This window comes from Dendropsophus ebraccatus, chromosome 8 (genome assembly GCF_027789765.1).
Source record: "Dendropsophus ebraccatus isolate aDenEbr1 chromosome 8, aDenEbr1.pat, whole genome shotgun sequence".
Lineage (NCBI taxonomy): Eukaryota > Metazoa > Chordata > Amphibia > Anura > Hylidae > Dendropsophus > Dendropsophus ebraccatus.
The window spans coordinates 117,385,873-117,413,697 of record NC_091461.1 but is presented as its reverse complement, the minus strand read 5'-3'; the positions used below and the strand labels follow the sequence as shown (position 1 = coordinate 117,413,697).

General features: G+C 44.8%; 1 protein-coding gene across 4 annotated transcripts; it reads left to right on the top strand.

The window, feature by feature from the left end:
* The first annotated feature begins 68 nt into the window (after positions 1-68).
* Positions 69-25,276, top strand: SSX2IP (SSX family member 2 interacting protein). 4 transcript variants are annotated; one of them, XM_069981534.1, is made up of 15 exons: positions 69-208; positions 11,604-11,673; positions 12,453-12,551; positions 14,454-14,596; positions 15,290-15,499; positions 15,585-15,695; positions 17,618-17,753; positions 18,227-18,302; positions 19,430-19,607; positions 19,705-19,855; positions 19,939-20,075; positions 20,975-21,148; positions 21,282-21,393; positions 24,488-24,629; positions 25,136-25,276. In XM_069981534.1, exons 3-15 carry the CDS (start codon positions 12,503-12,505, stop codon positions 25,170-25,172), a joined length of 1,656 nt encoding a protein of 551 aa, XP_069837635.1. In that variant the 5' UTR covers positions 69-208; positions 11,604-11,673; positions 12,453-12,502; the 3' UTR covers positions 25,173-25,276. The 4 variants fall into 4 exon arrangements, with proteins under 4 accessions (XP_069837635.1, XP_069837634.1, XP_069837633.1 ...); XM_069981533.1 differs by lacking the exon at positions 11,604-11,673 and having other exon boundaries at positions 69-223; XM_069981532.1 differs by lacking the exon at positions 11,604-11,673 and having other exon boundaries at positions 70-208.
* Positions 25,277-27,825: the final 2,549 nt, after the last annotated feature.

Sequence of the window (27,825 nt, the reverse complement as noted above, 5' to 3'; positions counted from 1 at the left end):
CTTCGCGCCGCGTAACAGGTGCTGAAGCCCCGCCCCTCCGCTCCCTGGTTGCCTGGTGACCAGTCAGGTCCCGCCCGCCGCTCTCTGGTTGCTTAGTAACCGCTCAGGCCTGCGGGGCCGGTAGTTGGTGGGACGAGACTATAAACCGCCGGAGGCCGAGAAACCCCGGGCTCCGAGAACCCGTCCATCCCGGGGAGGAGGAGAGCAGGTACCGGCTGGCCTGGTGAGGGGGAGGCGGCATGTGCTTGACATTACAGGGGATGGAGCACTGACTGCTGGGCCTGGTAGTCCTCCAGCAGGTGGAAGTCAGTGACTGTCAGGCATAGGTAGCAGGGGGGACTGAGACACTGATCATTATGAGGGGTTATTGGTTGTCATGGCGATAAGATGAGCAATTCCTTGAAGAAAACTATATGATATTACTTATGGATATGCTTGTCCAATCAGAATCTGGAGGGGCCATATTGCTTAAAGTGGGGCCCCCTCACTTAAAGGGGTTCTCTTGACAGATGACTATGGGGTGTCTATTCTATATATGCCATACATAACTGAGCAGCGGTGCCAGGTACATCTTCCTGTCAGCACTATGGCATGATGGGAGTTGTAGTTTTCCAAAGGTTGGGAAGCACTAGCACAGCCATGGGAAACCTTTGGCCCTCCAGCTGTTGCAAAACTACAATTCCCATCATGCCTGGACAGCCAAAGCGAATCTTTGGCTGTCCAGGCATGATGGGAATTGTAGTTTTGCAACAGCTGGAGGGCCAAAGGTTCCCCATCACTGCACTAGCACATGGGTAGGAAACCTTTTGGGTACTGCAAAACTACAATTCCCATCATGCTTTGTCAGTCATGGCCTGATGGGAGTTGTAGTTTAACGAAAAGGCTGGAGGTTCCCCATCCCTGCACTAGTTACAGTACTACAACTCCCAGTATGCTCTGATTACCTGTGGCTGTCAGGGCACTCTGGGAGTTGTAGTTTTACCATTATAGTCAACAGGGGTTCAGGATACAGCTTCTTCGGAGCGTACGCTTCCTTCCAGCTGTTGCAGAACTACAACTTCCAGTGTGCCTTCAACACTTAGGGCATGCTGGGAGTTGTAGTTTTACAGTTACAGTGATCCCTCTACTTACAATGGCCTCAGGATACAATATTTTTAACATTGTAACTTGAGACCAGACTCGACATACAATGTTACAGACAGGATCTGCGGCATGTGTGAATAACTAGATAATCGACCAATGAAGGTGGCCATTTTTACTGGTAAACCCCCAGTATTAGTGAGATGCCGGCACTTGTTGGCTGCCTAGTATTCATTCTCTGAGTATAGTGTGATACTACATGTCCTGTGCTGCATAGAACTTTGTTCTCAACATACAATGGTTGTCCTGGAACCAATTAACCTCTTAAGGACCCATGACGTACCGGCACGTCATGGATCACTGTCACTTAAGGACCCATGACGTGCCGGTACGTCATCCCTTTAAACGGGCGCCGCGGCCGGCCGGGTCCCGATCGGGGGAGATAGCCTGCTATAATACATAGCAGGCCATCTCTCCCTGTCGGCATGGAGGGTTGTTAACCCCCCCCATGCCGACGATCGCCGCTATTGGCTGATAAGCCCATAGCGGCGATCGGAACCTTTCCGGGCCATCGGTGGCCCGATGACCCGGAAAAAAATGGCGGTCGGTGCTGTCCGAGGACGGCACCGACCGCCATTACTGTAAAAAGTAATGGTGGTCACGGTACCACCGTCCCCCCGGCCGTTCACGGCGATCAAAGTCCCCACAAGTAATAAATACCTGCTCCGGACCCCTCAGCTAGGTAGCTGAGGGGTCCGGAGCAGGTATTTGTACATTACTCACCTGTCCCGGGGTCCTGATCGGCGTCTTCCGGGTTCCCGGCGTCCACTTCCTCTTGTTGGGACTTCGGCTTCTTCCGTGAGTCCCGATCGTCTCTTTCCGGCTCCAGCGTCGTCTATTTTCGTATTTTTCCGGCTCCAGCGTCGTCTATTTTCGGATCTTGCGCTCTGCTGCCCCCTAGCGGCTGATAAGTGTAATACACGTATCAGCCACTACAGGGATGTTCAGAATGTAGTAAAAAAAAAAATTTTTTTCCCAATTTTTTTTTTTTCTATTTTCCGCACCCTATCGCCGCTGAGTGTTGATCAGCATCGCACGAAAGTGCGCTGCTAATCAGCAACTCCTCCTTTTTGGCGTAGGGTGTTTTTTTTTTATATCCTACTGCCACGGTCTGCTTATAAGTGCCGAACATAAGTGCGGCATTCATCAGCAACACCATTTTTGGCGTAGGTTTTTTTTGTATACTTACTGTAAAAAACACGTAAAAAAACACTACATTACACCACACTACATTGAATAAAGTTTTACACTACACCACTACATACCCCATATACCAATCCCCATATAAAGATGGCCCCCAGGGTGTTTTCGGTGTCGGACGCATACATTATTATTGCCTCCGACACCGAAACAGCCAGTGAGGATGAATTGGGGGGATCCTTCTTTCCTCCATTCATCCTCATCCTCCTCATCATCCAGTGACGTGTCTGGGAGTAGCGTAGCGTACGCTGCCCCCCAGACACGTCTTTTCCGCCAGTACCGTCCCAATAAGAGATGACGGTATGGCGTGAAATTCTACAAACTCTGTGAGAGTACCTCAGGGTACACTTACAGATTTAGGGTACGTGCACACTGCGGAATGGCGAAGGATAACCCTTTGTGCATTCCGCAGCTGGCACCCGCCGGCGGACTGATGCAGGGGCGCGTCTCCGCCTGTGTCATAGACTCTATCCTATGCATGGGCGGATTCCATTATCCGTCATTCCATCAACACGTTGGACGCAGAGCGGAATCCGCCCGTGCATAGAATGGAGTCTACGACACGGACGGAGACGTGCGCCTGCATCAGTCCGCCGGCGGGTGCCAACTGCGGAATGCACAAAGGGTTATCCTTCGCGATTCCGCAGTGTGCACGTACCCTTAGAGTGTATGTAGGAAGGGACACCCGAATCCAGCCGCCAGATGCCCCCCCCCCCCATCCTCGGAGTTAGTGGGGAGATCGTCCGGGAACTGATCTTCCCACTGCTGGATAAAGGTCACCACCACCCGTACGGGGATAACCTTTATACCAGCACCCCCTCTTCTGGTCCCTCGCTGCCCGAGCTACTGTAGCTTGCGTCACGATCCGTAAATATCAGAAGCAGTAATAGAGCCCTAATATTTAGCAGCCATGGAGCGGACCCAGCGCTTCTGGATATGAGGGACCCCGTATCGCACCAGGACAACATTTTCCAGGTGACGTCCCCCACACTGGAGAACAGGAGACCCCAGAAGAAGTGCAGAGTGTGGGGTAACAGGGGGATCAGGAAGGACACCATTTACCAGTGTGACACCTGTCCTGATCCCCCCGGCCTCTGCATACTGGATCGCTCCAAGGCGCACTACACGTCACTGGGGTTCTACATTATCTAAATTCTGTCCCTTATTCCTATTTCAGGGGTCACGTTGATCCAGGGATTATTCTGATCGCCATTATGGAGTCGGGAAGGAATTTTTCCCCTGTGATGAGGCTACTGTCGTCTGCCTCACGAGGGGTTTTTGCCTTCCTCTGGATCAACACAGGTTGAATTTGATGGACACCTGTCATTTCCAACCTTATAAACTAATAATTGGCCTAATACCCCCAAATAAATTAGAATTGTCCCTTTTCCCCAGCTAAATAGGTATGGCTGCCATTCCCATTAGAGGAGGCCATGATGCAATTACAAAGCCTCTATGCGGCCAGGACAGTAGAAACCCCCCACAAGTGACCCCATTCTGGAAACTACACCCCATAAGGAATCTAACAAGTGGGGCAGCGGGTATATGGCCCCCTGGTGACGGCCACATTTGGGACGTGAAAATGAAAAAAATGGTATTTTTTATTTTCACGGCACATGTCCTACACATGTGCCCATCACTAGTGGGGTCCATATGCTCACTGCACCCCTTGTTAGATTCCTTATGGGGTGTAGTTTCCAGAATGGGGTCACTTGTCGGGGGTTTCTACTGTTCTGGCAGCACAGGAGCTTTGTAATTGCGACATGGCCTCCATCCCCCATTCCAGCCTCTAAATGGCGCTCTGTCCTTTTGGTGACTTGCCCTGTGCCCATATGGCAAATTATGTCCACATGTGGGGTATTTTCGTACTCAGGGGAAACTACCCTACACGTTTTGTGTTCATTTTCTTTTTTAACCCCTTGTGGAAATGGAAAAAAATCAAGGCTAGACCAACATTTAGTGTAATTTTTTTAAAATTTTTACTCTAAATCATTGATCTTGTCTTGATTTTTTCATTTTCACAAGGGGTTAAAAGATAAAAAAAAACACAATGTGTAGAGCAATTTCCCCTGAGTACGGAAATACCCCACATGTGGACATAAAGCGCCATGCGGGTGCAGGGTAAGCCTCCAAAGGGAAGGTGCGCCATTTGGTTTTTGAAGGCTGGATTTGGATGGAATGGATTTCGAGGGGCCATGTTGCATTCAAAAGGCCCCTGTGTTGCCAAGACAGTTAAACCCCCCACAAGTGACCCTATTATGGAAACTACACCCCTCAAGGAATGTAACAAGGGGTGTAGTCAGCATATGGACCCCACTGGTGACGGGCACAAATGTGGAACAATGTGGCGTGAAAATGAAATATTAAATTTTTTACACTATAATGTTGGTCTAGCCTTGAATTTATCATTTTCACAAGGGGTTAAAAGAGAAAAAAACACACAAAATGTGTAGAGCAATTTCCCCCGAGTCCGTAAATACCCCACATGTGGACATAAAGCGCCATGTGGGTGCAGGGCAAGCCTCCGAAGGGAAGGAGCGCCATTTGGATTTTAGAGGTTGGATTTGGCTAGAATGGATGATGAACGCCATGTCGCATTTACAGAGCCCTTGTGCTGCCAAAACACTGTAAACCCCCCACAAGTGACCCCATTCTGGAAACTACACCCCTCAAGGAATCTAACAAGGGGTGCAGTGAGGATATGGACCCCTGGATGACGGGCACATTTGTGCCATGAAAGTGAAAAAATGAAAATTTTCACTTTCACGTCACATTTTTCCACATTTGTGCCCGTCACCAGTGGGGTCCATATGCTCACTGCACCCCTTGTTAGATTCCTTGAGGGGTGTAGTTTCCAGAATGGGGTCACTTGTGGGGGGTTTCCAGTGTCTTGGCAGCACGAGGGCTCTGTAAATGCGACATGGCCCTTGAAATCCATTCCAGTGAAATCCAGCTTCCAAAAGCCAATTGGCGCTCCTTCCCTTTGGAGGCTCGTCCTGCGCCCGCTTGGCACTTTATGTCCACATGTGGGGTATTTCCGTACTCGGGAGAAACTGTGCTACATGTTTTGTGTTTTTTTTTTTCCTTTTATCCCTTTGTGAAAATGAAAAATTGAAGGCTAGAACAACATTTTAGTGTAAAAAATACTTTAGTCTTTTTTCAAGCCATATTGTTTGGAAAATCTGTGAAGCACCTGTGGGGTCCAGATGCTCACCGCACCCCTTGTTACATTCCTTGAGGGGTGTAGTTTTCTAAATGGTGTCCCTTTAGGGGTGTTTTTTAGGTTTTGGCACCCCAGAGCCTCTGCCAACCTGAAGTGGTACAGTCAAAAATGACCAAAAATAACGGAGCCATTGAAATTCACTAGGCGCTCCCTTATATCTGAGGCTTGTGGTTGCGTCAAATAGCGCAATAGGGCCACATATGGGGTATTTCTATAAACTGCAGAAATGGGGCAATCAATATTGGGGTGCATTTCTCTGGTAATAGGTTTATAATTATGAAAAATATTGGATTACAATAAAATCTCTGCACAGAAAATTAAAATTTTCAAATTTCTTACACACTTAGCTTTTATTTCTGTGACTCCCCTAAAGGGTTAAAAAACTTTCTGGATGTGCTTTTGCAGAGTTTAGGGGGTGCAGTTTCTGAAATGGGGTGCTTCGTGAGGCTTTCTAACACACAGTCCCCTCAAATACACTTTAAACCTGAACAGTTCCCTAAAAATATCTGATTTTGAAATTTTACTGAAAATTTGGAAATTTGCTGCTAATGTTTTAAGCTTCCTATTGTCTAAAAAAAATGAAATATAGTTTAATAAATGCCGCCAACATAAAGTAGACATGTTGCTAATGCTATTTAATATATAATTTATGTGGTATAACCATTTTCTGTATAAGCAGAAAAGTTTTAAAGTTGGAAAAATGCATTTTTTCACAATTTTTCACGCTATTTTGGGTTTTTTCATAAAGATTCGTTATAAGTATCGACTCCAATTTACAAGAAATGTGAAGTACAATATGTCACGAGAAAACAATCTCAGAATCAGCCGGATAGGTAAAAGCATCCCGAAGTTATTAATGAATAAAGTGACACTGGTCAAATTCATAAAATTTGCTCCGGTCCTTAAGGCCATTTCAGGCTCTGTCCTTAAGGGGTTAAAGGGGCTGTCCAGCGAAAATCTTTTTCTTTCAAATCAACTGGTGTCAAAGTTATATAGATTTGTAATTTACTTCTATTTAAAAATCTCAAGTCTTCCCATACGTATCAGCTGCTGTAAGCCCTGCAGGAAGTGGTGTATTCTTTCCAGTCTGACACAGTGCTCTCTGCTGCCACCTCTGTCCATGTCAGGAACTGTCCAGAGCAGGAGAGGTTTTCTATGGGGATTTGCTTCTGCTCTGGACAGTTCCTGACATGGACAGAGGTGGCAGCAGAGAGCGCTGTGTCAGCCTGAAAATAAAACAACTCTTCCTGCAGGACATACAGCAGCTAATAAGTATGGGAAGACTTGAGATTTTTTAATAGAAGTAAATTACAAATCTATCTAACTTACACCAGTTGATTTGAAAGAAATAGATTTTTGCAGGACAACCCCTTTAATATCGTATGTTGAGGGAGCACTGTATAGCCTAATAGAGTTTAGAAGCTAGTGTTTTCCAGCCTGCAGCTCCCTGGCTGATGCAAAGCTGAGGCTCCCATTGCTCCTCGGCAGCCATAGACACATTGGGAGTTGTTGTTGCACAGAAGCTCCTTAGCGGCTGTATCCTGGGGAGCACAGGGCATGGTCCAGTGATTCAGACCTTTAGCCCTGTATATGTCAGTGACACAACTCGTGCACCACCCATGGGAAGAGGAGTTCCACTGCAATATTAAAGGGGTTATCCAGCGCTACAAAAACGTGTCCACTTTTGCACCACTCTTGTCTCCAGATCGGGTGGGGTTTGGAACTCGGTTCCAATGAAGTAAATGGAGCTTAGTTGCAAACCACATCTGACCTGGAGAAGAGAGGGGAAAAGTGGCCATGTTTTTGTAGCGCTGGATAACCCCTTTAACCCAATATGAAGAGCTGGTCCTCAACTCCTTGTAAATAAGTCACTATCTGATCGGTATCCGCACCAATCTGGCATTGCCCGTCAGTACAGATGTAAACACCAGAAAAGATGGCGGTGGGAATGGTCTCCAGAAGTCATGTAACGCGGGACCCCTTATTTATTCTGGGATGTAGAGATTTATGTGGACCCCTCCCTGAGCAGATGCCCCCACAGTGACAGCAGACGGACAGCTCCTTGTTTATCCAGCTGATGCCCCCGGTAGTTATCCTGTAGCTTTATGGTGTAACTCATTGGAAGGATCCCATCCAGGACAGGTGAGGATGTCATCTCCTATCACCTGTCTATAAGGAGGATGGGACCATTGACCTTTGGCCCCTGGCCTTATTTTTAGCCTCTGCTGAGTCTATAGATTTCTAAATGAGAAAGTAGTCACTGGGGAAATAACTGCAGTATCTGTGCGTGAGCTCTGTATGGCGGCACGCAATGTGCGTGAGCTCTGTATGGCGGCACGCAATCTCAGTGGTTCATTATAATCAGCGCACTGCCCAGTATGTAGTGCCTCAGCTGCTAAAGCTTTGGTTGTCCAGGCATGATGGGAACTGTAGTTTAGCAACAGCTGAAGGGCGGTGAGTTTGACGCCCCCTGTCTTGGGGTCTCCTAACATCTGTGCTGTGGTATCCAGTGTTAACAGGACACTATAAGTGCATTATATGACAAACTCCATTGACTTACAGTGTAGCATGGTGTTTTGCTGCATTCAATTCTGTCAAGGGGGACACAACACGTGACTGGGCCTCAATCGCTGTGATTTTTAGAGTTCCAAATGAAATCGATGGCTGTCAGTGTAATGTATGAATGTGGTAATATTCTCTTAAAGGGGGTGTTCAAAATTAGAAAAACATTGCTGTTTTCTTCCAGAAACAGCGCAACCCCTGTCCTCAGGATGTGCTGTGTATTGCAATTACTTTAAAGGGGTACACCAGCATGGGAAAAGTTTTTATATATTGTTGCAAGTATATAGAAAATAATAAAGAGCCTATGTTTACCTCTCTGTGTTCCCTTGGTGTTGTCCTGTGTTCCCTGCTTTGGAGACCAGCTCGCCTCCGCAGATCGCTGACTAAGATGGGACAGCACTGCGGCCAGTGATTGGAGTGGGCAGTCACTTCTTACATAAGTTGGTCTCCTCTTCGCTCCATATATTTGATTGTACAGCCCAGTTAAGCATTCTTATGTTGTGAATGGAGAGGGGGAGGAGTCCGCTTATCTCCCTGAGAACAAAAGGATCTGACATGCCTGACCATTCTCTCCTTCAACATCATCGGAGAGAGCCAGGAGGCCCCTATAGAGATTGTTCTCTAAAACAGGGGTGTCACATTTGCAGCCCTACAGCTCTGGCATCATGCATGGACAACCAAAGCTAAATCTGTCCAGGAATGATGGGAATTGTAGTTTTGCTACAGCTGGAGGGCTGCGGGTTTGACACCTGTGCTCTAAAACCTATAGACCTCAAGCTATTTATGATATGTTGGTGTGCATGCTTTATAGGTTGCACACCAACATATCATTGGAGCGACCCCCGGGCAGATGAATGGGGAGCGAGGATGAGTCTGATCCTTGTCCAGGGGAAGGAGGAAGCTTTATTAGCTGCCGACCTTTAGCCCCAGGCGGGGTGAGCCTTGTGGGCCGCTCCTCGTATAAGCTCCTTATCTCCCCGCACAGGGTGGTAAATGCTGGAGGAGATAGACGGCACACAGTCCCTGACATTGAGGAGCTGTCATCTGCTGTAAGTGCTGCTGTGTTGTGTCAGAGAATATTTACCTTCTTCTATAGCTTTGTGGTGTTTCCTTATATTAATCTAGTCTTATGTTAGTTTAGCAGAGCTGCATTCACTGTCTGTCCACAACTGAGCTGAAGTTCCTGAGCTCTGCATCCTATAGGCGTCACTGTGTGATTATGGCAGCGTATGTGTCTATACATGTGTATAATCTGCTTTATTCTATCTATAGTTAGGGCCCAATTACACCGGACGATTATCGTTCAAAAAATCGTTATATTGTTCGCATTTAAACGATAATTGTTCTGTGTAATAGCAGGCAATGATCGAAAAATCATTTGTATGTAATTTCACATTCGTTCGCTCAAGTTCCGCATTTGTTCACTAATTGTTCGGTGTAATTGCACATTGTTCATTGTTTTGCTGGGATCAGAAGGAATAAACGATCATAGTAACGATCATAACTAACGATTATCGTTCTGTGTAATATGGTGAAGGATTTCAGTTTAACGGTAAACAATCTCGTTTGCTATCGTTAGTCGTTAATCATTAAAAATCCCTCCGTGTGATAGTATCCTCACTGTGAAACAAACTGATGGTAACAATTGTTACATGTGAGGCAATAAGCTTTTTCTCCTCTTTGGTTGTTGTGGTTCTTGTGGTGGTTATGTAGCACTATTCCTCTCTTCCACCTATAGACTGCACTATAGTATATGAAGGGACAAAGAGTGCCCCCCATCCCTGATTTAGTAAGAACCAGTAGAGCCAAGTAGTGATGTCCCTTTGCTGCCCTTATTTCCTAGAAGCAGCCGCGGTCCTACAGATCCATAATATATAGCAGGAAGGATGCATACACCATGGGATGTCTCTATACTGTCCATATAACCACTAAGGAGCGCGTTACTGGTCATGGATGTGGCAGTGTGACCATTCCCTTCAGCTGGGTTGGAGCTTGATTCATAGAACATGAGAAGGTGATTTTTGGCCGTACAAATCTGTCAGTAACATTTTAAGTAAAAAGAGACTGCCCCCGTGAGAGGATGCGGCCTCATTGGGCGTCCTGCACTATTAGCATTCTTTTTTTTTTCAGGGAATTTGTGTAGAATTTACAGTACAATAAGGCTGGGTTACCATGCCACTTCCTTTTTTTTAATAGCTTTAATAGTCTGGAGGTGAAAGAAAAAAACTAAACTAAAAAAACCTAAAACACCCCTAGTGTGACAGTGTCATAATGCCTTATTCCCATGGTCCGTGCACAGTCCATAGTTACAGACAGTGTGCAATTGATCAGATTATTGATACTCCGGGCATCATGTACATCATATTAATCAAGCGAAAATATTTTTCTTTCAGATCAGCTGGTGCCATAAAGCGTCAGATTTGTAACTTCTGTTGAAAAATCTCCAGTATTACAGCAGCTGATAAGTACTGGATGTCCCACAGGAAGTCTGACACAGTGCTTTCTGCTGCCACCTCGGTCCATGTCGGAAACTGTCCAGGGCAGGAGAGGAGAGGCTTTCTATGGGGATTTGCTACTGTTCTGGATAGTTCCTGAAATGGACAGAGGTGGCAGCAGAGATCACGGTGTCAGACTGGAGAGAATACATCACTTCATGCAGGACAAACAGCAGCTGATAAGTACTGGAAAACTAGATATTTTTTTAATAGAAGTAAAATACTAATCTCTAGCACTTTCTGACACTAGTTGTTTTAAAAGAATTTTTTTCCCGACTGGAGTACCCCTTTAAATTTCTGTCCTACTGTACTGACACAGCCACATGTTTATACACGGTGAGAAGAGATCTAAATGGTTGGTATGAGGAAATGCTCCTCTTTCTGTCTAGACTGTTTGAGACTGAGAAATTCATTGTAAGTCAGGCACCCATGTAAGGGTCCTATTACACGGAGCGATTTTTAACGACTAACGATAAATGATCGTTACTATGATCGTTTACTCCATCTGATTCCAGCAAAACAATGGACAATGTGCAATTACACTGAGCGATTAGGGAACAAATGCGGAACTTGAGCGAACGAATGTGGCATTACAGCGAACAATTAACGATAATTTTAGGTTCAGATCTAAATCAATGACATACGAACGATGTTTCGATTGTTGCCTGCAATTACACAAAATGATTATCGTTTAAATTCGAACGATATAACGATTTTTTGCACCATAATAGTCCCGTGTAATAGGGCCCTAAGACTGTGGCAGTGCTATAGTTTTTATAAATGTAGATCTATCCCCTATAGTCTCTAGGTTCAGCTATTACTGGGCCTGTAGTGCACATGAGTGCATTGATCCTTCTAGGAAGCACTGCTACATTCACTGTCATCTTATTTGTCCTGAGACTTCTCTATGTGTTATATTATAGCTCAGCTCAGGAATACAGTAACAATGACTGGTGTCCATGTTCTCTATATTTCTGCAATAGACTAGAAACGCATTTAATTTGGGCAGAGGAGCCATCTGGAGGGGATTATCTGGACACAACAGGGTTGGCTGTAAGTAGATTGGAGGCTTAATGTTTCATCACTGGCTGATTCTTTACCAGCGGGCGCTGTCGGGGTTAATGTGTATCCTAGACGGCATTAACTAACCCACTTGTGATAGATCAGGTGGCACCAGATGGCGGCGTTACACCCACACGAATGAGGGCACAATATAGAAGTGGCACAAGGGGCGTTTTATATCGCATCCAAGATTGTATATATCAGACCAAAACGTGAAGACTCCTACTCAGTGATTGTATAAGCATGATACTAGGTTCACATGTTAAAGGGGTAGTTCACCAAAGAATTTTTTCTTTCAAATCAACTGGTGCCAGAAATTACTAGAGATTTGTAATTTACTTCTATTAAAATATCTCGTCTTCCAGTGCTTATCAGCTGCTGTATGTCCTGCAGGAAGTGGTGTGTGCTCTCTGCTGCCACGTCAGGAACTGTCCACAGCAGCAGCAAATTCCCATAGAAAACCTCTCCTGCTCTTTTAGATGGGAAGAAATACCACTTCCTTCAGGACATACAGCAGCTGATGAGTACAGGAAGACTTTAGATTTTTTTTAAAAATAGAAGTAAATTACAAATTATTGGCACAAGTTGATCTGAAACTAGAGGTTTTTTTTCATGTTGTCTTGACTTGTCCAGTCGTACAGTCAGGCTTCTTTAGCCCTAGATCTCATGTACCCTGTGTCTGGTCTAATGTATCACCAGTGTCTGTTTTAGTTTATATTGGGATTGTCAATTTATTGTTTTATGTTTATTTTTTGTTTCTTTTATTCTAGAGAATGTCTCCATAGATGGTGTGTCCCTCTGCCGGATATCACTGACCTGCATGTGGGAGGCTATGGGTGACTGGAGGACAGGAAACATGCCAGAATCAGGTAATTTTACATTCCCATTGGGTCACATAAATTGTGCAGCTGATGCTATAAGTTATGGACTGTTCACTGACTGCTATTGCTAAAAAATAATAAAGACACCACGCTTATCCATCCACGCTCTCCCCGGCGTTCTCCAGCTTGCCAATCACTGTAATGTCCCACCAAGGCCGATGCTGTCACTGCCTGGGGGTCCAGAAGAAGCAAGCTGGATGGTTCCAGGGGGAGCGCGGACAGGTGAGCACGGTGTCATCATAGCAGCACAATGCCAAACTTTTACAAAGCTATGATACTATATGAATGAAAATCTGCTGTGAGAATGCAGTGCCGTAGACTTTAATAGTAATCCGTATTGCAGCGGATTTCACTGCGAGACGAGTCAAAAGTTGTGATTGGTCCGGCTCTGAGTGTTCACACCCGTACTGACCGGGAGAACAAGCGGGGAGAGGACTGTGTTGCAGAAAGTTAGTTAGAAAAAAATTAAAAAGTCAGACTTATAATGGAGCGCGACCCTTTTTCTAAGGGTATGTTCACACTGAGTAAACAAGGTGGAATTCCCGCCTGTCTCAGTGTCCCATAGCTCATCTATGGGAGAGCGCGTGCTCCTCCGCAGCCGCTATTCTCCGCTCAAAAAAGTGACATGTTACTACTTTAAGCGGAGAGGGGCGGCAGCGGAGGAGCGCGCGCCCTCTCATTCACTCACAGCAGGACACTGAGCACAGCAGGATTCTGCGGCGGAGAGATCTGTGGTGGAATTCCGATGTATTTGCTCAGTGTGAACATACCCTTACTAAGCAATGAGTGGACGCGCTGCAGCGCATCTTCTCCCCATTAGCTCTCCTGATCAGTACCGGTGTGAAGACTTCGACAGGTACATCGCTTTAAGATCTTTGCATCAATAGACTGGCACCGGTGTGGGGATGCTGGTGCCGTGGTCCTTTTGTACTTGGCCCTGTGCCCGCGCACAGCTTCGGTCTATTCCTGGTCACCGGCCTGAAGCCGGAGGCTGCCAGACCACCCCCAGTGTGACATTACAGCCAATGGAGGTGGGTGGGTCTGCTTCCTGTGGGTGGGTCTGCTTCCTGTGCTTCAGGCCAGGTCGGTGACCGGGAATAGAGCGGACCACGGCACCAGCATCCCCCGCCTATTCATGTAAAAATCTTAGTGATATACCTGCTGGTACATTCGCTTTAAACAAAGTTTCTAACCCAGGACAGAACCTGCAGTAACAGACATCATAAGCTATACATTCAGACACTGAAGTGCTTCCATGCCAGGGGCTTATGAAACAGGCTTAATCACAAGATACAGTTTAGTAAATGGTTTTAAATCTATATCCTAATACAGTAGTAATTCTTTAAACTGGTGTCAATGGGTGTTTTAAAGGTCCTGAATTATACATGGATGCATGCAAGACATCAGGCACTGGGAATAGTGGGACTTGCGTAGAAATAAAAGGGAATCTGATCCTGTAACTTTAGAGGAGTTTATAAATGTTTTTGTGTTCAGCTTTCTGTGGTCTTGTGAATCCCGGCTTATGCGGAAGAATCTTATCTCACTGTATATAGTGTATATACCGGAGCTGCACCTTGAAGATTTGCGAATTTTTTGCGAACGACTATTTGATGTTGAAAGATCAAAATGAGCGATGTATCGTTCGTCGTTTGATCGTTCGCTGCGTTTACACGTACGATTATCGTTCGAATTCGATTATTATCGCGCAAATTCGCACGATAATTGTTATGTGTAAACGCACCATGAGGCCAGTTAATATAGTAATCTGTTTTTTGCAGCGTCTGGAGGAATTCCTTTGTGGTTGATCACTCTTGAGGTGCTGAACGCTTTGTCTATGCTCAGTTGTCTTATTCTGGGTTAATCATTATGCATTTTGTCCATTTCTTCAAGAAACCAGAATAATATCTCGATACAACTCTGAGCCCAGGATGACTTCCCCGAACCTCCTACAGCCCCCATTTAACATGGCCAAAATGTCTCAAGAGTTCTGTAATGAAGACAACGTAGAGCAGTGTATAACTTACATTGACCAGGTGAGTACGGTTTTCCTACATCTGCATCAGCAGAAATAATAATGATGATCTGCACAGGAAAATGTAGTAAAAACCGTGACAGCTTAAAGGGGTTGTCCAGCTAGGACTGGGTGGGTGAAAAAATAAATCACACTCCTACTCCTTGGCTCCTGCAATGCTGCCTGTATTCCAGTTGCTCCGGTGTGCAGGCGTTTTTGGATCTTAAGAAATGACATAGCTGACCCACTTGGTGGTAGTCTCTAAACCCAGAAGTGGATGCAAATCGGGGATCGGAGCAGCAGAGTACATGCAGAAGCAGTGGAGCCAGAGAGGTGGTGTATTCTTTCCAGTCTGACACAGTGCTCTCTACTGCCACCTCTGTCCATGTCAGGAACTGTCCATAGCAGTAGAAAATCCCCATAGAAAACTTCTCCTGCTCTCTAGACTGGAAAGAATACCACTTCCTGTAGGACATACAGCAGCTGATAAGTACTGAAAGACTTGATATTTTTTTAAATAGTAAATTAAGTAAATTTTGTGAAAGTAAATTACAAATCTCTGACACTGGTTGATGTGTGGTTTTTTTTTTTTTTTTGCTGAGCTACCCTATAAGTCTGGTTTATCAATAAGGGATGTTAGATAGACGTTGTGTTTTCATTTACATATTTAGAATTTTCTTGTTTCATATTACAATGATGCTTCTTGTTCATATAGGAGCTTATAACGTTGGGGTTTCCTTCATTGCAAACTGTGTCCAAAAATGGTGGCGGTAGGAGGCTGCATGTAGTGTCTATTATGAACTGTATCCACGAGCTGATCCAGCGACACACCCGAGACCTAAGAAGGCGAGAAGATGCAGAAATGCAGCTCCTTAAAGTCAACAGCGACTTGGAGCATCTGCACAACAGTCACAGCAAACTAAAGGTGAGACACGCGGACCGTGTTCCTATTGGTAATGTTCTGATATTTCAGGTTCCTTATGCGTTCTATGTTCTCTGTATAACCTCAGGATCAGCTGGATCTGATAAAACGGGAAAACGCAGCTCTCCTAGAGAGAGAACGACAGCAGCAATGTAAAAACCACAACCTTCTCCAGCTACTGAAGAACGAAAAAGAAGAGGTTAGTCATGTGGTGGTGTCCTCCCACATTACCCTTATAAAAATAGTTCCCTAATTATTTCTTTCAAACTTACAGGTGTCAGAAAGTTATATAGACTTGTCTTCCAGTACGTATCAGCTGCGGTATGCCCTGCAGGAAGTGATGTATTCTTTCCCGTCTGATACAGTGCTCTGCGGCCACCTCTGTCCATGTCAGGAACTGTAGAAAACCTGCACAGTTCCTGACATGGACAGAGGTGGCAACAGAGAGCACTGTGTCAGGCTGGAAAATATACACCACATCCTGCTGGGCATAGAGCAGCTGATAAGTACTGGAAGACTGGAGATTTTTTAAATAGAATTAAACTTTAAATTTATATAACTTTCTGACCCCCGTTCATGTGAAGTACCCTTTCAACTTCAAGTACACATTTATGCCATGAGTCTGCAGTGTCCTAAATAAGAGTTGAATTTAAAAAGGGAGAATCGCCCATTTGTACACAGCTGCTTTTTCACCGCAAGTGATAGGACAACAATAAGGGAAGTCCACAGCAAACATGAATGTGCTTTGGGACCTTTCCATAGAAACAGTTTAGGTGCGAAAACATAAGTTATGTAGCTGCTCAGTGGTCAGCCATAATGCCGTGCATCACTGAGGTCAGTAAAAGCACAGTTCTTGGTGAACGGGTTCGTTCTTCAGGTGGCAGGTGGATGAACTGACCATAGAATGGAGCCTATGGCACAGACTGGGAGTTAAGCAGGAGCGAGGGGGGACGAGCCACAGTGTGATATATTGTCAGAGCTGATCAGACAGTGCTAGGAGTTAAAGGCCTTTTACACGGGCCAAATATCAGCCAGGAGGTTGCTAGAAACGCTCCTTCAGCCGATAATCAGCCAATGTAAAAGTGACATTGATCATCCAAAGATCGTGAAAACACCTGATCCTCATTTGATCGCATCTTTTGGACTTTGGATCTTGGATTTGGATCAGGAGTTGTGCGCCTAATAGCAAGGGGAAACGTACAGCAGTTTCCAGATCACACAAGCAGTGCATACTTACCTTCTGTGCTGCTGTGTGATCCGGCATCCCACTTTCCCATCCTGCTCTTGGGCCGCCGCTGTATCTTCAAGCCAGGAAAGCCTGTTCACACAGTAGCATTGAAAGTTAGTATGCACTGCTTGTGTGATCTGGAAACTGACAGCATGGATATATACTTATCTGTGCTTTCAGTTTCCATGGGCGTACAATTGATACAAGGATCGTTCGTGCAGCCCGCCTACTCAATTTTACTGTGACTTTTTAATGAAATCATCCAGTTGTGAGTTTGCCTTTGAAGATCCATAATGGTTTTGAGTATGACCTAGTTATTTTACACCTCCAGCTGCCCAATTCTGACTTCTTACATAAATCACAGAACTCCATTCAGCATAAAGGTTAAGCCTGTTAACTGATGCTTCAGTAGCTATAGAGTAGAAGGGAGCCGGTTCCCTACACTAGGTGTTTTCTAATAGATTGTAGAAGTTGCAGGGTATACAGTATTAATTTCTTCTCTATTGTAATATGCAGCCTGTGTCTTGTGCTCCATAAGCATAATGCAGGCTGTCAAATATAGCAGCTAGTTGTCCGCTCTAGTGCTGTGCTCTGTTACTGACTCATCTGCAGTGTAAAGATTTTTCTGAGCTGAAAAAGCTGAACCTGCACTGCAAATGTCGTCCTATGTGATAGATCTGTGTGTTCTGCAAAGAAATAATATTGTAGCCCCATTAAGGACAGGGATTACTATACCTGGTATATTATATGTATATATATTATATGTATATATTATACCAGTGCATTATACTTTACTGTGCTCTATGATATGCTGACACCATAAAGGTGATGGGAGGCTTTCCATGTAATGGGGTTTAGTACACATGTCAATGCTTCTCGTGTGTTACTCGCAGGTTCAGAAGCTGCAGAACATCATTACCAGCCGCTCCACTCAGCACAATCATAATATGAAGAGGAAGGAGCGGGAGTATAACAAACTGAAGGAGCGACTGTACCAGCTGGTGATGGACAAGAGAGACAAGAAGATCTGTAGGTGTCCACATATACACAATCCACATGTTACCATACATCTCATTACAGAGCATTACTGTTATCTGAAGTCACCGTTTATCTTACCGCCATGTTGAATTCTTCCATGCTTCACCTTTTATTCTCCCAACATCAGCTGGTGGAAGTGTTGGGATACTCCCTTACATGTAACATGGACAGCTGTACCTGATGAAAGCGCTGGTTTCATCACTTTTTTCTAATGGGTTTAGCTATAGCTATCATGGGGCCCTATTAGACAGGCCAGTACTTTCCATAAGCGAGCACCATTGTTGAACAGTTTACAGAGTCCATTAAAAGGCCTTAGCATTAGGCTTGGATGGCTACAAGAAGGATCACTGGTTCTCTCATACCCTGTTCTCTCTAAATTTTATAACTCTGGGCATGAGAGGAATTACAAAACAAGTACTTTGTGAGTATTAACCTTTTTTTTTTTTTTTTTTTTTTTTAAACAGCCATCGATGTGCTTAACTATGTGGGTCGAGCTGATGGCAAGAGGATGGCTTGGAGAACGAGCAAAACAGACGCCAAGTGAGTGAAAAGGGCAAAAATAAGTGGGAGGAGGATTTCAGATAAAAAAAAAAACTGCAAAATGTGACCTCATTCCAAATTGATGCCGTGTTGTGGAGGGATTTGGGGCATCTTTCGCTTAATGTCCTGATATATGCAAAATGATACAGTAATTTAAAGGGAACCTGTCACCAAAACAATGCTGTCAAATCTTTAGCCATCATATTATAGAGCAGGAAGAACTGAGCAGATTGATATATATCTTTGTGGGAAAAGATTCAGTATAACCTGTTGACTGAAATCCCTGATTATTCTGTATTGAGGAGTCCAGTGGGCGGAGTCACTTAATGGACAGGACTCTTTAGCATGAAAACATCAGAGATTTCAATCTATAAATTATAAGTTATACTAAATCTTTTCCCATAAAGTTATTTAAAAATCCACTCTGCTACCTCCTTGAGTAGCATGTTCATGGTAACGGGTTCCCTGTAAGTTTTCACTGTATTGAAAAGCCTAGTTAGCAACTAGGGACTGCTGTATCCACCTTCTCCAGCCACTAGAACTACTGATGACTCTTTTTAATTCAAGTGGGTTCTACAAAGGAAACCTACTGCATAAGTCTTGCACATTAGTAAAAAAAAAAAAAAAAAAAAAGAGGGCTGCACTCACCAACAAGTCCTTAGATTGATGCTTTATTAAGACCAACAGTAGAGTAAAAAAAGCGCATAACAAATAGCAAGCGACTGCTCTTTTGCATATCAACGCATCTTCCAGCTTACAACGCATCTTCCGGCTTCTTTTTTTACTAATGTACAAGACTTGTGCTAACCGTTTTGGGACTGTGCACCACCTACCAGTGGATATTTGCAAGTACTCGCCCCCTGTGTCACATTGAGCGGGGGTTACCATCTATCTCTATTGCTTGGACTGTATACTGCATAGTATACAGCTCTTGTTACCTATGGTGAGGAATAGCAAAGAATAATAGTTTGTCATACAGCAGCATAAATTGGAGGCCATATGTATAGCCTGTATATTGGAAGAGATTCACAGGGTGTTCAGTGAACTTGGTATAAATAGATCCATAGTGTAACTTTATGAGTTTCCCCGGCTGTAGACGGGGCGTAATGTGCATTTTGTCCTTTCAGAAATGAGGAGGAGATGTACAAGGTTTTGCTCGGCGACTATGAACAGCGGCAGAAGCAGCTAATGCTGGAGAATGCCGAACTGAAGAAAGTCCTACAGCAAATGAAGAAAGAAATGATCTCCATCCTCAGCCCGCAGAAGCCTCGGACTAAGGAGAAACTAGAGGATAGCCTAGGCCCAGTACGTGTAATGTCCCCTTCTATCCATGCCTCCTTACGTGGCCAATTACAATGTTGGTTGGTGATAACCGATGCTGATGGATATTGCACATTTTCAGGTGGCTTCAGATGGGGAAGATGATGCTGCAGACTCCAGCAAAGACAACCTGGTTGAGTTATCATGCGAGGCGGTCCGGGAGCAGCTGGTAAACAGCATCCGTCAGCAGTGGCGCATACTGAAGAGTCATGTGGAGAAGCTGGACCACCAAGGTATGTCGTCCGCACCTTCATTGTTTGCATGCAGCTCCTCACCTTTATAGCTATATATACTTATATATCTGATCTGTTGGCAGCTTCTCAAGTACGTGTGATATCCCCAGACCGCAAAGGCCTGATTTCCAAGGAAGACCACGAAAAGGAACTTGAGCTATTAAGAGAAGAAATTCTGAGTTGTAAAGAAACCATAAAGAACCAGCAGCAGCTCTTACAGGTATGGATGCTATAACCATGTGGCCTTCTAATCTGGATTACACTAGACATCATTTTAAATTACAGTACTTTCCAATTTAGTCTGTTAGATGAGGAGGTAATATGTAGAGAAGACAACACTAGGCCAAGGGTAAGTTTAGATGTAGGGTACAGAATGGCCGCACTACAGTCTGCAGTGTTTGTGGAGCATTTTCTTTTTGGTGCACTGCTGCCATCTATTGGACTGTGGTGCACATTACATGACATCACAAAGCACTGATTCTGAAATTTAATTAGAAGCAAAGAGGAGACACTGACATTGTTACTTTTTAATAGTATTTGCTTAGATCTGATATGCTGTGAAAAAAGTTGAAAAGTGGCCAAGTACACATTTTAATATCACACATTGCCTAATAATAAGTTGATTCTGCTGAGTGGTTTTGACATGTGATTTGTTCAATGAGTAAGGCTGTGTTCTCACTGCCATCAGAACATTCCCTCTATTGGCACAGTATGAAGTTCTATTTTTACTGTCAAAATGGCTACCACTAGTGAAAGTCAACAAAACCCATTGTAAAGTCCATCAGGCACAGTTATCATATGTCCAGCTGATCTGGCAGCGCCATCATGACTGACTTTATAACGGAAGCCATGATGGTATATAAAGACCCCAACATAGGCCGCATAAACATGGACAGCGAAAGCTAAAGCTTTGGCTGCCCAGGTATGATGGGATTTGTAGTTTTGCAACAGCTGGCGGACCTGAGTTTCACTCTCCTGATCTATATGTATGGAAGGATCAAGAGAGATGACTTGTCAGGTGAACAAGTACTCTGTTCATAGCCATCTCAGGTGTATGGCCAGTTACACAATTCTCATCTTCTAGGCTAAACTTTAGCTAATGATGATATTTTTATACAGCAACAGGTTGTTGTAGCAAGTGATGACGATACCTCCACCCTGCTGCAGGATTGCTACCTCCTAGAAGACCAAGAGCGGCTCCAGCAAGAATGGAAACTCTTCAGTGAGCAAAAGAAAAACTTTGAAAAGGAAAGAAGAAACTTCACCGAAGCCGCAATCCGGCTGGGCCATGAGGTAATTTATCGTCTGCCCTGTAATACACAAACTGTCACTAGATGGCGCTCCATCACCACTGTATGATTTTCCATGGCGGCCTTGTTTGTTCTGCACATAATCACAAGGTTTTCTTTAACTTTTTTTCCCTTAGAGAAAAATGTTTGAGGAAGATCGAGCATTGTGGCTAAAACACCAGTTTCTAAACATGACCTTGTTTTCTGACCGGAAGAGCTCCGAGCACTGCCCGTCTATAAGTGCCTTAAGTAAGTTGCACCTTATGTACCTGATAGGTCTAGGAACTTGTTTCCGTTACACATCTTTCAGTTATGGGAATTGATAACATTGAAGTGGTAATGTAAAGGATAAAGTAGATTTTACAGTGTATGATGTACACAGGAATTCCGTAAAATGGGCATACATGAACGCCCCCACTGCCTGGGCCTTAACGCAGGAGGGCGTAAATGTACGCCCTGGCGCGGTCCCGGGCTGTGGAGCAGGCTCACGAGCTGAGCTCGCCCCATAGCGGGTGAGGACCGGCTGCTATCTGCAGCCAGGCCCTCAACCTCAATTAACCCCTTTAAGTCTAAGTGACCGGAGCATCTCCGGTCACTTACCGATCGGCACCCCCGCAGTGTGTCTGCGGGGGTCCCAATCGCATGGCCTGACTGCCTCTGTTCTGTCTGATCTTCCATCTTCCGATTCAGCCTGCCACAGGCAGGCTGTATCAGGTGATCGCGGATGACACTGATTCCTGCTATGCTATAGCAGTGATCAGTGTTATTGATCTAATGTATGAATGTAAAAGTCCCCTAAGGTGAATTAAAATGTAAAAAAAAATTAGTAAAAGCTTTTAATAAATGTCCCAAAGCCCCTCCCCCAATAAAAGTGAAAATCACCCCCCCCTTCCCATTTTATATATAAAACACATAAAAATAATAAAGTTAATTAACAAAATATACCGTAGTGTGCGTAATCGTCCAATCTATTAAAATAAAACAATATTATTCCCGCACAGTGAATGGCATGAACAAAAAATGGTAAACCGCAAGGATTGCTTTTTTTAAATAACATTTTATGTATAAAAAAAAAATTAGCAAAAGGCGATCAATACGTCTGGTCTAGAAAAAAATGTTACTAATAAAAATTAGAGATCATGGCTCAAAAAATGACGCCCCAAATGACTCCATAGGAGAAAAAATAAAAGCGCTATAAGAGTCACAATTGGGACATTTTAAATATACCTATTTGCAAAAAAAAAGTGTTACTGCTAATAAAAAATAGCAAAATGTTATGCTGCGTTTACACGTAACGATAATTGGCCCGATCGTACGATTAACAATGTCGGAGTAACGATTTTTTTTTCATAACGAGCAGCGTTTAAACGGTACGATATATCGTACGGAAAATTCGTTTTGCGATCATTTTGCGAACGCTTAAGCCTATCTCACACATTGGTTAAATCGGCGAACGACTGTTCACACTGGTTAAATCGGCGAACGACTGTTCACACGGAACTATTTGCAAATTTTTTACGAATGACTATTTGATAACCTGTTGAAAGATCAAAATGAGCGATGTATCGTTCGTCGTTTGATCGTTCGCTGCATTTACACGTACGATTATCGTTAGAATTCAATCGTTTTCGCGCAAATTCGTACGATGATCGTTACGTGTAAACGCACCATTAGAAAACCTAGTAAACCTGCATATCGCAGTGTTCAGACTGACCTATAGAATAAAGAAAAAATGGCAGTTTTACCGTAAAGTGCATTATGTAAACATGGAAATCATCCCCCCCTAAATTTGCATACGATTTTGTGACCCAAATTCACCCCTTAAATGATATTTTGGGGGTTCCCGCATTCATTTTATGGCACATTGAAAGATGCCAACATTACAAAATACACCTGTTCCTGAAAAAATCTAGCCCTCACATGGCCCTGTAGGTGTTATGGGTCTTAGAAGGTGAGGAGGAAAAAACGAAAACGCTAAAGCAACAATTGACCCTGGTCCTTAAAGGGGTATTCCCCCCAAAATTATTTTTGCATTAATACGCTGCCCATCCGTAGCTTTCCATCTTTCCAATATAACGTTATTATGGATTCTGCACAGTTTTGCTGTTCTCCAGCTGCATTCACCTCCATGGATTGCAGAGAATCATCAGACCTCAGTCCACTCTGACACGCTCCCTGCTCCTGGCCCCCACCCTCCGTGTCGGCATCACGTGTCCTCGGTCCCAGCACAGTGAAGTGACTGAGAACACTGATGCGGTGGCTGCTGTTACAGAGGGAGACAGTGATCAGCGCAGCTGTGACAGCATCCCTCTCTAACAGCAGCCACCCGGTCACCCCCAGCCCAGAGCTCACCCAGTGTGTCCAGAGCCTCCCGGCAGCACTCACCCGCAGCACACAGCCCCCCGCCCCACAACCAACCGCCCCCCCCCCCTCCCATCACCTGTGGCATCCCTCACTCACCCGCAGCATAGCCTCCGCACTCACCCGCGGGCCCCCCCCGCGATCGCCCGCGACTAGCTCCGGCCCCCCGCGATCGCCCGCGACTAGCTCGGGCCCCCCGCGATTGCCCGCGACTAGCTCCCCCCCCCCCCCCCGCGACAAGCTACGCCCCTCACAATCGCCCGCATCATCGCCAACTCAGCTCTGCTACACCGGCGTCCCCGCCAACTCAGCTCTGCTACACCGGCGTCCTCGCCAACTCAGCTCTGCTACACCGGCGTCCCCAACTCAGCTCTGCTGCACCGGCGTCCCCGCCAACTCAGCTCTGCTACACCGGTGTCCCCGCCAACTCAGCTCTGCTACACCGGCGTCCCCGCCAACTCAGCTCTGCTACACCGTCATCGCCAACGCAGCTCTGCTACACCGTCACTTCCAACTCAGCTTTGCTACACCGACACAGCCATCTCAAAATACTCAGGGGGACTTGGTGAGTAAGGCCGGCTAGGTTTGGGAGCATTTCATTTTTTTAGCTCTTGGGGGGAATACCCCTTTAAGGCCTTTTCAAGCCCAGCACTTAAGGGGTTAATATTGGCAAGTATGTGATTAATTTCCCCTACAGCATTACCAGAGGGGAAATGAATCATTACACAGGTCCCACTGAAAGCAATGGCTATCCATGTACGTAACCGATTATCATTTGGGATAGTAAATCCATATGGGTAGAAACACCTCCTTGAGGCCTTTCTTACAGAGAAATGAAGGCCGGTGTTATTTGCCACAGGGAATCTCTTTGAGTATATCTTACCGCAGTAAAGCGCAAGGTCACATGTTGTCCACTAGCTGTGTTACCAGTAGCTCTGACTAAACTTTTTGTAAAAATGTTGCTTTATTGTTGCTTTTTCAGGCCCTGATCAAGAGTCCCATATTAGCCAATCTAAGTCTCCTCAAAGTAACAGTCACCCATCACCTCTAGGCAATATCACAAGAAACATTGGGAAATCACTGCCAGCTACTCCTGCCTCCAAACAATCCGTCCACAGCTACAGGTACGTGTCCTCTGGACTGCGCAGAAAGTACAAAATTCCACCTTATGTCCACTAGTTTATATGGAGGTTTATATGCCATGTTGGGGGGGGGATACCGGCATGCTTTCTACTTTAGAGATGAAGGAACCTCGAGCATGTTCTGCTTCGTCCCAACCCAAACTCTTGGCATTTGGCTGTTTTCCAGGACTTCCTAGGGCTGCATCCAACTTCTTGAGCCACCCGGTAATCAAATGCCGAGAGTTTGTGTTCGGACGGACCTGATAGTGCTCGAGGGTCGCTCATCTCTATAAGGTTTTCTTTACTTGTACAATCAGAGAGACCAATACATATGAATGTCCAGCAGATGGCGCTGTTCAATTACATAAAGACATTGTGCAGATGTAGTAACACAAGATTTGGCTTAAAATCTTTCTCTTATTAAGAATTGAAACTGTATATTGAGTTGCAGCTGTGTGAATTCTTTCCTTTTTACCATATTCACTTTCTTTTTTTTTTTCTTCATCCAGATCTACTCGAATTGACTCTAATGGCAGCGACTTATGAGGCGCGGGCAGACTGTATTACTGGCTCGTCCTCCGCACTTGCACACGCCGGCCAGTGGCCTTGTTTCTGGGTTGTGTAAATGAATACATATCTCCCTGGTCTGATCCGTTTCTCCTGCTATGCATCTCACTGCCTGCCTGTGGTGCACATGGATTATGGAGCCTGTGTGGTACCTTTTCTGGTTACCAGCTGGCGCGCTCCAGCCTGGGGCCCGTGTATGTATGTCCCGGATGCGGATTTTACAGCTGAATGCGGAATGTTTTTTTTTTTTTTTTTTCTTTTTTCTCAGGGAATAAGGTTTAGACAAATATCATGGCCTTACACTGGCTAAACACATTTGATGTCTCATACATATATCTGGATGGAGTTTAGTCTTGCAAATATTTGAAGAAAAATTATACTGGGGTGCAATGTGCCTGCTGGTGGGCCAGACCCCCAACTTAATGCCCTGATAGGTCTCCCACTGGTTTGGGGGGTATGTAAAATCTTTGATCTTGAGGTGTAAACCTATATAAATGATCATGAGCTGTGACACTCAGCAGTTCCAGAATCCCAGATGAAGAGCCATTGAATCTGAGGTTGACTATTATGTAACTACCGCTCCCATCATGCTCTGATAGCTTGCACGTTGGGAGTAGTAGCCGAAAATTGTAGCCCGCAACTAAAGAATCCTCCGTGTTGTATCACAGTGGTGACCTAGGGTAGGCTGCATCAATACTCTTAGTTCATCTGGTGGTCGCTGCTGTTCATGTTCACGCATTGTAGACACATAACACAATGTTTATGGAGCCTAATTTAGTTAATCTGTGACTGTCCTCACTCTTAAAGGGATTATCCAGGATTAGAAAAACATGGCTGCTTTCCTCCAGAAACTGCACCACTCTTTTCCCCAGTTAGTATGTGCTATTGCAGGTCTGTTCCATTGAGGTGAATGGAGATGACTTGTAATACCACACACAACCTGAGGACAGGTGCGGCTCTCTTCCTGGTTAACCCCTTTAATAGGGATATGAACAAAATCTTTATCTGCTTCTGAATTGCAGTGAATGTTAGAAGGGTCTGTACAGGAGACCTCACTGGTTCTCAACATGTCCGGAAATGCTGGAAGTTATAGTCCCACAACCTGGAGAACGGCTGTACGATTGTAATAAGATGGTACAATCCCATATCCTTCTCCTGCTTTCTTATCCTATAGAAGACACTACTAGTCTGATCCCTGAGCCACAGATTCTCGCCATATGTATAAGGCTGTATACCGCCATATACTGTGGAGTGGATGTGGTCTGTGATGTATTCTGCTTGAATACATGGACTGAATGTGGTCACTTGTAGACTACATATAGTCCATTGAAGTGAATGGGTACACTACAGTATACATTAGCACACCTTTCTGCCATCACATACTATAGACTTCTCTAATGTGACCCTAACGTAAGGCAGGGAGTTAGGGTGACCACTCATGTCCCCCTCTCGTTGACTAGACTGAGAACCAGATCGCTGCTATCCTGTTGTATGCATTTCACCTCATGCTGCATATAGCTTTATATACCTCTTCATTTGTGTTGTACATTATTATTCCAGTGTCTAAGCCCTTGGCGGCTGAGCTGCTGACTAGGTCTTGGGGTTAGGGCCACCTATCCAAAGCAGATTGTTAGAGGTCTTGAAAAATCAGATTAATATGGCCGGAAACAGCTGATTATTCCCTTTAGCGCCACCTACTGGTCAAACTTTTAGAATTTTTTTGGCTTTTCTTATAAAATGTATTCTAGAAAGTTTCTCCTGTAAGGATTTGTGTTCTTCTATGAGGACCCATTAGGAAAAGTAACCTGTAACACTGCCGTCTCTTACTCGCTGGACTTTCGGCGCTCTCCTTGTCCGTTTCGGTATCTCTGACTTATGATCATCTGCTGATGGGATCTAGAGTCTGCTCTGTCCTGTTCTCCTGTAGGCGTCTGGCATCGGCCTCAGCTCGTGGCACTTAGACATATAGCTTATGTTTCTTCATTTGTCTTTTTAGATTTATAATAAAGTGGATTTTTTTTTTTATTTGTGTACTGTCATTTCCGATCAAGATGGATACCTCGTCGCCAGTCATCTGACCAGTCCCGTATAGAGCTGCTAATGTACAGGAAATCATAAAGACAATGGTCATTGGTTATCAGAACTGACTATTACCTATAGCAACCAATCATGAGGTTTGGGAGTTTTTTCTTTTTGACACAAAGCTTTCAATGGCGGAATAGAGGTAAATGACAATTCTCGCTGTCTGCAGTCACTACAGGAGGCGTATGACTTATAACTATCTATACAGCTTACGTTAAAGGGGTCGTTCAAACTTAGAAAAATATGGCTGCTTTACTCCAGACTCTTGTCCTCAGAAATAACACATGGCAAAGCAGTGGCTATTCCATGACACGGCCTTGTCACAGAACGGCCACTGTCTGAGATGTTCAACCCCGCTGATACTTCAACTTAATATATATTAATTATATACTAATTTTAATTTTACTATTTTTTGAATGTACCACTAATCTCTTTTTTAACATGACTAGGCCGGTGCCGTAGTCCTTTCTTTGAGCCACCGGCCGGGCATTAAGCACTGATTCTAATGGAGACGCCACACTGGGGGCCCCCATGCTTCATGCCCGGCCGG